Consider the following 12,983-nt stretch of genomic DNA (forward strand, 5'->3'; position numbering starts at 1 on the left):
TGGACATATATACACTACCAAACGTAAAATAGATAGCTAGTGGGAAGCAGTGCATAGCCCAGTGAGATCAGCTCGGTGCTTTGTGACCACCTAGAGGGGCGGGATAGGGAGGGTGGGAGGGAGGGAGATGCAAGAGGGAAAAGATATGGGAACATATGTATATTTATAACTGATTCACTTTGTTATAAAGCAGAAACTAACACAGCATTGTACAGCAATTATACTCCAATAAAGATTAAAAAGAAAAAAACCACGACAGCCCAAAAGCTATGGGCTGCAGCAAAAGCAGTTCTAAGAGGGAAGTTTATAGCAATACAATCCTACCTCAGGGAACAAGAAACATCTCAAATAAACAACCTAACCTATCACCTAAAGGAATTAGAGAAAGAAGAACAAATAAACCCAAAAGTTAGCAGAAGGAAAGAAATCACATACATCAGATCAGAAATAAATGCAAAAGAAATGAAGGAAACAGTAGCAAAGATCAATAAAACTAAAAGCTGGTTCTTGGAGAAGATAAACAAAATTGATAAACCATTAGCCAGATTCATCAAGAAAAAGAGGGATAAGACTCAAATCAATCAACAGAATTGGAAATGAAACAGAGAAGTAACAACTGACACTGCAGAAATAAAAAAGGTCATGAGAAATTACTACAAGCAACTATATGCCAATAAAATGGACAACCTGTAAGAAATGCACAAGTTCTTAGGAGCACAACCTTCTGAGGCTGAACCAGGAAGAAACAGAAAATATGAACAGCCCAATCACAAGCACTGAAATTGAAACTCTGATTAACAATCTTCCAAGAAACAAAAGGCCGAGACCAGATGACTTCACAGGCGAATTCTATCAAACATTTAGAGAAGAGCTAACATCTATTCTCCTCAAACTCTTCCAAAATATAGCAGAGGGAGGAACACTCTCAAACTCATTCCACGAGGCCACCATCACCCTGATATCAATACCAGACAAAGATGTCACAAAACAAGAAAACTAGGCCAACATCACTGATGAACATAGATGCTAAAATCTTCAACAAAATACTAGCAAACAGAATCCAACAGCACATTAAAAGGATCATACACCATGATCAGGTGGGGTTTATCCCAGGGATGCAAGGATTCTTCAATATATATAATTAATCAATGTGATACACCATATTAACAAACTGAAGAAGAAAAACCATATGATCATCTCAATAGATGCAGAAAAAGCTTTCAACAAAATTCAACACCCATTTATGATTAAAACCCTTCAGAATGTAGGCATAGAGGGAAATTACCTCATCATAATAAAGACCATATATGACAAACCCACAGCAAACATTGTTCCCAATGGTAGAAAAATTAAAACAATTTCCACTAATATCAGGAACAACACAAGATGCCCACTCTCACCATTATTATTCAACATAGTTTTGGAAGTATTAGCCACAGCAATCAGAGAAGAAAAAGAAATAAAAGGAATCCAAATCGGTAAAGAAGAAGTAAAACTGTCACTGTTTTCAGATGACATGACACTATACATAGAGAATCCTAAAGATGATACCAGAAAACTAGAAGGAGTAATCAGTGAATTTGGTAAAATAGCAGGATACAAATGAATGCACAGAAATCTCTTGCATTCCTATACACTAATGATGAAAAATATGAAAGAGAAATTAAGGAAACACTCCCATTTACCATTGCAACAAAAATAATAAAATATCTAGGAATATACCTACCTAAGGAGACAGAAGACCTATATGCAGAAAACTATAAGACACTGATGAAAGGAATTAAAGATGATACGAACATATGGAGAGATATACCATACTCTTGGATTGGAAGAGTAAACATTGTGAAAATGACTATACTACCTAAAGCAATCTACAGATTCAAGGCAATCTCTATCAAACTACCAATGGCATTTTTCACAGAACTAGAACAAAAAATTTCACAATTTGTATGGAAACACAAAAGACCCCAAATAGCCAAAGCAATCTTGAGAAAGAAAAACGAAGCTGGAGGAATCAGGCTCCCTGACTCCAGACTATACTACAAAGCTACAGTATTCAAAACCATATGGTGCTGGCACAGAACTGGAACTATAGATCAATGGAACAGGATAGAAAGCCCAGAGATAAACCCACACACGTATGGTCAACTTATCTTTGATAAAGGAGGCAGGAATGTACAGTGGAGAAAAGACAGCCTCTTCAATAAGTGGTGCTGGGCAAACTGGAAAGCCAAATGTAAAAGAACGAAATTAGAACACTCCCTAACACCAAACACAAAAATAAACTCAAAATGGATTAAAGACCTAAATGTAAGTCCAGACACTATAAAACTCTGAGAGGAAAACATAGGCAGAACACTCTATGACATAAATCACGGCAAGATACTTTTTGACCCACCACCTAGAGAAATGGAAATAAAAACAAAAATAAACAAATGGGACCTAATTAAACTTAAAAGGTTTTGCATATCAAAGGAAGCCATAAACATGACAAAAAGACAGCCCTCAGAATGGAAGAAAATATTTGCAAATGAAGCAACTGACAAAGGATGAATCTCCAAAATATACAAGCAGCTAATGTAGCTCAATATCGGAAAAAAAACCCAACCCCATCCACACATGGGCAGAAGCCCTAAATAGACATTTCTCCAAAGAAGATATAAAGATTGCCAACAAACACATGAAAGAATGCTCACCATCACTAATTATTAGGGAAATGAAAAATCAAAATTACAATGATGTATCACCTTACACCAGTCAGAATGGTCATCATCAAAAAATCTACAAACAGTAAGTACTGGAGAGGGTGTGTAGAAAAGGGAACCCTCTTGCACTGTTGGTGGGAATGTAAATTGATACAGCCACTATGGAGAACAGTATGGAGTTCCTTAAAAAACTAAAAATAGAACTACCATACTACCCAGCAATCCCACTACTGGGCATACACCCTGAGATAACCATAATTCAAAAAGAGTCATGTACCATAATGTTCATTGCAGCACTGTCTAGAATAGCCATGACATGGAAGCAATCTAAGTGTCCATTGACAGATGAATGGTTAAAGAAGATGTGTCATATACATACAATGAAATATTACTCAGCCATAAAATGAAATGAAGTTGTGTTATATGTAGCAAGGTGGATGGACCTAGAGTCTGTCATACAGAGTGAAGTAAGTCAGAAAGAGAAACACAAATACCATATGCTAACACATATATATGGAATCTAAAAAAAAAATGCAGAACAGGAATAAAGATGCAGATGTAGAGAATGGACTTGAGGACACAGGGAAGGGGAAGGGTAAGCTGGGATGAAGTGAGAGAGTGGCATGGACATATATACACTACCAACTGTAAAGTAGATAGGTAGTGGGAAGCAGCTACATAGCACAGGGAGATCAGCTCGGTGCTTTGTGTCCACCTAGAGGGGTGGGTTAGGGAAGGTGGAAGGAGATGCAAGAGGGAGGGGATATCAGGATATATGTATACATATAACTGATTCACTTTGTTATACAGCAGAAACTAGCACAACATTGTAAAGAATTATACTCCAATGAAGTTGTTTAAAAAAAGCAAAAAGTACCCCCCAAAAATAAAAATAATAAAATTAGTAATCCTTTTAAAAAAATTAAAATCCTCTCAAAAAGAGTATACAACTTTGATACTTAATACTTCTTGCCAAAGTTCTCCATTTTAGTTAGCTCAAGTGTTCCACATTACAGCTCAAATCTTGTTATTAACCCTTTGAGAATGAGGGGAGGCACTTTCTCATTATTATACTTTTTCTTCACTCGATTTTTTAAAAATTTTACTTTAAAAAAAGTTATTTATTTTTGGGTGCATTGGGTCTTTGTTGCTGTGTGTGGGCTTCCTCTAGTTGTGGTGACCTGGGGCTACTCTTTGTTGCAGTGTGCGGGCTTCTCATTGTGGTTGTTTCTCTTGTTGTGGAGCACAGGCTCTAGGCCTACAGGATTCAGTAGTTGTGGCAGGTGGGCTCAGTAGTTGTGGCTTGCAGGCTCTAGAGGGCAGGCTTGTAGTGCACGGGCTTATTTGCTCCACGGCATGTGGGATCGTCCCACACCAGGGCTCGAACCCATGTCCCCTGCATTGGCAGGTGGATTATTAACCACTGTGCCACCAGGGAAGCCCTATTTTTACTTTTTATTGAAGTATAGTTGATTTACAATGTTGTGTTGATCATTGCTGCACAGCAAAGTGATTCAGATACACACACACACACACACACACACTTTTTTTTTCCCCTTCAGCCACACTGCATGGCATGTGGGATCTTAGTTCCTTGACCAGGGATCAAACCCACACCCCGTGCATTGGAAGCATGGAGTCTTAACCACTGGACTGCCAGGGAAGTCCCTATACATTTTTTTTTTTTTTTGCAGTATGCGGGCCTCTCCCATTGTGGAGCACAGGCTCCGGACACGTAGGCCTAGAGGCCACGGCTCACAGGCCCAGCTGCTCCGCGGCATGTGGGATCTTCCCGGACTGGGGCACAAACCCACGTCCCCTGCATTGGCAGGCAGATTCTTAACCACTGCGCCATCAGGAAAGCCCCTATACATTCTTTTTTGATATTGTTTTTCATTATGGTTTATCACAGGATATTGAGTACAGTTCTCTGTGCTATATAGTAGGCCCTTGTTGTTTATCAATTCTATATATAAAGCTTACATCTGCTAATCCCAACTTCCCACTCCATCCCTCCCCCAAGCCCCTCCCCGTTGGCAACTATCAGTCTGTTCTTTCTGTGAGTCTGTTTCCATTTCATAGAGGAGTTCATTTGTGTGATATTTTAGATTTCACATATAAATGATATCAGTGGTACTTGTCTTTCTCTTTCTGACTTACTTCCCTTAGTATGATAATATCTAGTTGTATCCATGTTGCTGCAAATGGCATTATTTCATTCTTTTTTATGGCTGAGTAGTATTCCATTATATATATGTACCACATCTTCTTTATCCATTCATCTGTTGATGGACATTTAGGTTGTTTCCATGTCTTGGCTATTGTGAATAGTGCTGCTATCAACATAGGGGTTCATGTATCTTTTTGAATTATAGTTTTGTCCAGATATATGCCCAGGAGTGGGATTGCTGAATCATATGGTAATTCTATTTTTAGTTTTCTGAGGAACCTCCATACTGTTTTCCACAGTGGCTGCACCAACTTACGTTCCCACCAACAGTGCAGGTCCTTCACTGGATTTAGCATTTCTATTTCATTTTATTTTCTTCTCAATAAATTTTGCTTTTCAACTTGCTCATCTTCCCTCATCTTTCTGTGGAGCACTAAATTCTTTCCACTGTTATAACTTTATTTTTATTCAGTATCACGTTATATCCAAAATATTTTAGATACAAAAGATTCAAGTATTTATTTTAAGTTATAGGTACTTAAAATCTCTTTAGGTTAGCATCTTTTATTAACGCCTGTTGTTTTTTCTTACAGAGCTTATCTTATTAACACACTGACATAGTGAGAAATTTATGATCATACCTTACATTCCATTATATTACATTTCACCAATTATGCTGGGGATCATATTACTGAGTATTTATGGATGAGGCTCAAACAGATTCAGGGTAATAGTGGGTGACAGCTAGTCATAAACGTCACACTGTAAAGTTTACTCTTGAATCTCACCAAATCATCTCAAAAAGGTCATTCTAAAATGCACTTCACTAAAAATTCTGAGTTCACAAATTTTGGTTCATACTTTTTTAGCTTGCCGTGTTCTTGAACTAACTGTGTCGTTATTACAAATACCATGTTATTACACAATATTTTTTCACTAATAAAATCCAGGTGTAACACAAAAATCATACATATTTGTATGATTTAATTTATATGAAATTGTAGAACAGGAGAAGTAATTTATGAGGATAGAAATCAGAACAGAAATTGTCTACAGAGAGATTTGCCTGGAAAGGGGCATGAGAGACTTTCTATGGTGATGTAAACATACTTTATGTTAATTGGGATATTGGTTACATAATGTATATACATTTGTCAAAAGTCATAGAATTGCATACTTAAATACATTTATGTATTTGGTACATAAATGTTATAATAATAATAACACTAATGATAATACTAATAAATAAACCTTGGCTAGCTATTACATAATAGTACACATAATAGCATACAAAATAATAAGAGAGATATAGGGAATTCCCTGGCAGTCCAGTGGTTAGGACTCTGTGCTTTCACTGCCATGGGCCTGGGTTCGATCCTTGGTCAGGGAACTAAGATCCTTCAAGCCGTGTGGTGTGGCCAAAAAAAAAGAAGAGGGATATAAACTGCAGTATACTGTATGAAAGTAGTTACATTAAAAAATAACAACCGGGGCTTCCCTGGTGGCGCAGTGGTTGAGAATCTGCCTGCCAATGCAGGGGACACGGGTTCGAGCCCTGGTCTGGGAAGATCCCACATGCCACGGAGCAACTGGGCCCGTGAGCCACAACTACTGAGCCTGCGCGTCTGGAGCCTGTGCTCCGCATCAAGAGAGGCCACGATAGTGAGAGGCCCGTGCACCACGATGAAGAGTGGACCCCACTTGCCACAACTAGAGAAAGCCCTCGCACAGAAACGAAGACCCAACACAGCCAAAAATAAAATTAATTAATTAATAAAAAAAAAATAACAACCAACTTTTGTATACCAAAATAGAGAAAAAAACTATACCAAACTTTTATGTGTTACAGGTAGTACAGGTAGTACAGGTAGTGAGACAACAGATTTTTTCTTATTTTTACTTATCTAATTTTCTACTTTTATAAAATAAACATATAATTATATTTAATAAAGTTGTTTAAATTATTTTTAATGATAAATATTTTATGTTATATTCTTACCAAAAAGGCTGACCCTAAATATAATCAAGGTTTTAGCTCTAATTTCCAGTTTACAAGACAAATAGGAGATTGAGGAAAGAGGTAAAGGGATCTCATGAGGAAGGAATCAGATCAATCTAGAAAGGACAACATTCTTACAGGACAACTGACCCAGTTTCTTTAACAAGTCAATGGCATAAAAGATGGGGGAAGGGGACAGAGGCAGGGAGAAGAAGAGACTCTTTAAATTAAAAAATAATTAAGAGATATATAACAACAAAATTCAGTATATAAAATTTGTTTGCATCTTGGTTTGAACAAACCAAGTATAAAAAGATATTTTTGAGACAATCAGGGAAAATGAATATGAACCAGGTATTAAATGATTTTAAATGATTATGATCAAATTTTTAGTTATGATTATGACATATTATGTAAGAAAATATCCCAATATTTCAGAGACTGATGCCAAAGTATTTAATGAAAAAAATTCCATGATTTTGGATTTGCTTTAAAATGCTCCATAAATAAAAAATAGATAAATCAAGTGCTGTATTAAATCAGTGTGATGAGAATACGGGGTTCATCTTACAATTTTCTCTTCTTTGATGAAGTTGTAATGGTTTTTCCATAATAAAAGATTTTTTAAAAAATTAGTAGCCATCTTGTTGCTAAGTGTTTAATGAAGCTTACTTGATAATTTTTTTGTGTGTGGTTTTTATCAGCTTTTAAATGTTCCCTGTGAAGTTATTATTGCTTCCACTGGAGCTTCTTCAAGAGTATGGCATATGCCCCAGCTTATGGTCTATTCAGGCATTCATGTACATAACTCTTGGGCTTTTTTGCCCAAGATATAAGTATTAAAAGTGAGTAACAACTCAGGTTTTCATTACCAGAGGCCTAATGTAAAAAAAAAAAAAAAAAAAAAAAAAGGGAATTTATTTTTCACAGAAGAATAGGACAAAAAAGAAGAATAAATCAGAAGAGCTTTAATACTTCTTTCCAATGTCTTATGTTTGGTACCTTGAATTCAAAAGGCTATGAAGCTGGTTGCAAATAGAAAAGTTTTATCAAGAGAAATTTTTTCCTGCATTTCTTTATTTCTGAGTCCATGAAGACTTAGGCTGGCTAGTTCCTTTTTCCATTGGATATGCCTCTGATTTTCAAAGAGGAGAGCACTACTAAGTTTTATAGGCTAGTGAGTGGTTAGAAAGTTAATTTAGTTTGAATTTAATAATTTAATTGAGAAGTATTACTGAATGTCTACCTCCTGTGTTCACAACAGTATAACAGTGGTTATGTATTCTTCACATTTTAAAATTAGTAATAATCCTACTTTCAAACTTAGGACATATAAAAATTTAATTTTGTCATCTAACATTACTCAACAAAAAATTTTTAAAAATACTTGGAGATTTCTGTCTCATTAAAAAATAACCTAGGAAATTAGAAAACTGTAAATTCTAAGCACTAGTTTTTCAGAAAAATATTTTCAGACTAAAGATGAGGGCACGGAATCCTATCCAAACATTTTTTGGTTACAACAATGGAATAGTCATTACTTGAGTATAATATACTTACCTATGATAAAACATGCGAGCCATGCCCATTCTTTGCTTTTCCCCTCCTGACAGGACATCTTTCCAGTCCATAACAGCATCCCATCCTTTAAAATATATATAAGTATATATTTTATAAAGCATCTTTTAACTAAAGAGAGCATCTTTTACAGTTTTTATGTAGACAAGTGATTCCTAGCAAGTTTAAGTTATTAACACAAAGAACCTGATATTTCTCAGAAATGCTTGGATAAGCTAGAGAGCCTTATTTTTAAGCATTTTATTTTAGATTTGATATTTTTTACCAGTAATAATTACTTACATTGACAAAACGTCTTCTAAGAATTCCAAATACTGACACTGAAAATGTGTTTGTTCCTGAATATCTCCAAAGAGTTGATAGACTTATTTTGGAGGGTGGTGGGAGAAAAGATCAACAGATTTGCATAGGCTTACTGCAAAGTCTACAAAGGGTATGACAGGAGCTAACTTAAATGGTTTCCATCTGCCTGGCACTTTATATGAGTTTTCTCATTATATATCTCACAACGTTATTAGGTAGCTATTATTAGTTTTATTTTATAGGTCGATAAGCTAAAATTCATGGAGAAATTGATATATCAAATTTTACACAGCTATATATTAGAGCTACGATTTATATGCAGGTCTATTTATATGCAGGACTTTCTGTTGGCTATTTATTTAAAAAGCAAGGCTTCTATTTTTTTAAAAAAAATAGGTTAGATCAATACATACTGATATAGAAACGTACCTAGAGTATTTTTTATATGGAAAACCAAATTGCAGAATTGTGTGTGTCTGTATACAGTTGACCCTTGAACAACACAGACTGAACTGTGAAATACTTATATATGTATTTTTTTCAATAGTAAATACTACAGTACTATACAATTTGCAGTTGGTTTAATCCACAAATGCAGAATGGCAGATATGGAGGAACCTTGGTTAGAGACAGCCTACTATAAGTTATATACAGATTTTTCGATTGCCTTGTAAAACTTTTGAGTTTAGTGGAACAAAGGACATGATTTAAATAAAATTAAAGTTTCCTTTGACTCAAATACTTTTCTCTTTTGCCTTCTCAGTTGGCAGGGGGGAAATTTTTTAAACCCAGAACACTTCTCTACTGTATAGCAATCTGAATCTATTTTTCAAATCCTCACTTATGTTTCATAAATGCTATACAATTAAGTCATAGAGAAAATTTTCTTTCTAGAAGCAAGAATTTTCACTAGAAGCAAGAACACATATACATATATAAATTATGATTGCATTTCTGTAAATAAATACACATACACAACCTCTCTGGGAATAGAATTATGAGACTTTTACTTTCTAAGCTATACATTTTTATAATATTTGAAAATTTTATTATTTTAAAATTATTTTATGGCTTTTCTTAATTTTGTAATAAGAAGAAAACGTTACTTAGAAACAAAACCATGGGGCCTATTAGGAAGACAGCCATATCAAGTATTTTTCTGAAGTGGGAATATCATAAAATGGAGCAGACTAGGCAAAACCTGATTTTCAAAGAGGAAAATGACTGTCAAAACTTCACACACACACACACACACACACACACACACACACACACACACGATATTTCTAAATCCCAGAGTATTCAAGGCTTAATTTTTCCATTTGGAAAAAATCCAGGCTCTTTGCTTTCTTTATTCTTCCTCAGCTGAACTTTCATCTTTATTAAATTTTCTAAATAAACTTGGTCAAAGGGAAAGGAAATAAGAAGTAGAGTTTCATTGTTTCTTGTGCCCTGGATTGAAAATAAGATTTTCCCTGTTTCCCAATGATACTCCCCAGTAGGGACCAATGTTCATTCTTGGGCAAACTTCCAGGAATTTTCTATCTATTTAAAACCATAATTTTATATTAGGAAAAAACAATCTCTAAATGCCATGTGGTTCAAAGTTCTTGCTTCTAGTGAAAACTGTTGAAATAAAATTTTCTCTATGACTTAACTTTATAGCATTTATGAAACATAAATGAGGATTTGACAAATAGGTTCAGATTGCTACACAGTGGAGAAAAATTCTGGGCTTAAAAAAATTTCCCCCCTCAACTGAGAATGCACAAGACAAAAGTATTTGGGTCAAAGGAAGCTTTAATTTTATGTATTTAAATAAATCATGTCCTTTGTTCCACTAAACCCAAAAGTTTTAGTAGGCAATATTTCATGATCAGAGAACATATAAATCAAAACTCTAAGTCATAATATCATCTTTGATGTTGAAATGGTGAGAATAAGTCAGCTAAGAAGTGAACAGTTTTCCTGCTTCCTAAAGATGAACAAACTGCTTTAGTTCACGTCTATTCATTAACACTTCTACTCCTTTCTATCTTGTAATATCTTTGATGAAATAAAACATAGTTTTAAAATCCATCTTTTACTAAAGCAAAGAATATCTCTAAGCAAAGTGTTAGCTAATCTTACTAGAACTTCAGCAGGCTTCTTCCAGAGTAAGTGATGCCCTTGCAAATTTAAATGCTTTCCTGCTTTGCTTTAAAACACGTTTCATGTTTTAAGGACTAGGCAAGTAAAGTGGGTTTCCTTAGCGTTTGTTTTTTTTATGTGTAAGGATATAGCAAGTCTTATTAGCATCTAAGAAGCTAAGATAGCATAGCACAGTAGCATAGCCTAATATAGAATATTGACTTTCAAGTCCCATCTGTGTTTGAATCCCTGTCCCACCACTTGCTGAGGGCCCTGGGTAAACTACTAAACTTCTGAATTTCATCTGTAAAAGGAAGTTGGTAAAACCCACATCATCAGGCAGTCACAAATATTAAACAGGGTGACACTGTAAATTGCTTAATATGTTATATTCTGCAGAGTAAGTACTCAATAAACCATAACAATTACTATTACATTATTAAGGTTAGAAAATTCTTAAAAACAGTTCCAGAATTTCTTTTGGCTTCTAAAAGGATAGAATATCTCATGTTTATTATAAATTTCTATTCAGATTATTCGATTTCAAACTTACCCAAAATAACTTACGCAAAATTAACAGGCAGCTGTTATTCAGCCAAAGTGTTTTAAAACTGGGGAAAAGTTGACCATATGAAACAAAAAGAAAACCTTCTTTCCATATTTACAGCACTTATGAACTATGATATTATAAACACAATAAAATAAATAGAATAATGCCTCTTTTGCCTAACTCATTTGCTTATTGTAAGGATCAATAAAGTAATACATGTGAACTTTCTATATAAAATATCAAGTACCATCACACAAAGACAAAATATCATGGTATCAATATCAACTAGTTCTATTACCTTTAGCAACTGATTCTTACACATTTACTATGTGCCACTGTTCTAAATACTTTACATACAGTCTAATTTAATCTTCACAGAATCTTTATAAGGTAGATATTTATTCCCACTTTAGAGGTGAAGATACAGAGAACGGAGCTATTTAAGATTTTATTTCAACATCTTTATTAGAGTATAATTGCTTTACAATGTGTTAGTTTCTGCTGTATAAGAAAGTGAATCAGCTATACGTATACATACATCTCCATATCTCCTCCCTCTTGCGCCTCCCCCCCCACCCTCACTATCCCACCCCTCTAGGTGGACACAAAGCAGTGAGCTGATCTCACTGGGCTATGTGGCTACTTCCCACTAGCTATCTATTTTACATTTGGTAGTGTATATATGTCCATGCCACTCTCTAACTTCATTCCCAGCTTACCCTTCCCCCTCCCCATGGCCTCAAGTCCATTCTCTAGGTCTGTGTCTTTATTCCTGTCTGGCCCCTAGGTTCTTCAGAACAAATTTTTTTTTTTTTTTTTTGGATTTCATATATACGTGTTAGCATTCGGTATTTTTTTTTCTCTTTCTGACTTACTTCACTATGTATGACGGTTTCTAGGTCTATCCACCTCACTATAAATAACTCAATTTCATTTCTTTATATGGCTGAGTAATATTCCATTGTATATATGTGCCACATCTTCTTAATCCATTCATCTGTCGATGGACACTTAGGTTGCTTCCCTGTCCTGGCTATTGTAAAGAGTGATGCAATGAACATTGTGGTACATGACTCTTTCTGAATTATGGATTTCTCAGGGTATATGCCCAGTAGTGGGACTGCTGGGTCATCTGGTAGTTCTATTTGTAGTTTTTTAAGGAACCTCCATACTGTTCTCCATAGTGGTTGTAACAAGTTACATTCCCACCAACAGTGTGAGAGGGTTCCCTTTTCTCCACACCTTTTCCAGCATTTACAGTTTATAGAATTTTTGATGATGGCCATTCTGACCAGTGTGAGGTGATACCTCATTGTAGTTTTGATTTGCATTTCTCTAATGATTAGTGATGTTGAGCATCTATTCATGTGTTTGTTGGCAAACTGTATGTCTTCTTTGGAGAAATGTCTATTTGGGTATTCTGCCCATTTTTGGATTGGGTTGTTTATTTTTGATATTGACTGCATGATCTGCTTGTATATTTTGGAGATTAATCCTTTGTCAGTTGCTTCATTAGCAAATATTTTCTCCCATTCTGAGGGTTGTCTT

The 12,983-nt window shown here is 35.1% G+C and overlaps 1 protein-coding gene across 5 annotated transcripts in view; it reads right to left on the reverse strand.

Moving 5' to 3' along the window:
• Positions 1–12,983, reverse strand: part of ABCD2 (ATP binding cassette subfamily D member 2) — a gene marked incomplete at both ends in the record, with an annotated part of 79,403 nt that overhangs the window by 18,627 nt on the left and 47,793 nt on the right. For all 5 annotated transcript variants that reach the window (XM_082636323.1, XM_082636320.1, XM_082636322.1 and 2 more), the window contains one exon: positions 8,435–8,519. In XM_082636323.1, coding sequence (XP_082492449.1) covers positions 8,435–8,519 — 85 coding nt within the window. The remainder of the gene's footprint in view (positions 1–8,434; positions 8,520–12,983) is intronic.

This window comes from Mesoplodon mirus (genome assembly GCF_964341445.2).
Source record: "Mesoplodon mirus genome assembly, chromosome: 11".
Lineage (NCBI taxonomy): Eukaryota > Metazoa > Chordata > Mammalia > Artiodactyla > Ziphiidae > Mesoplodon > Mesoplodon mirus.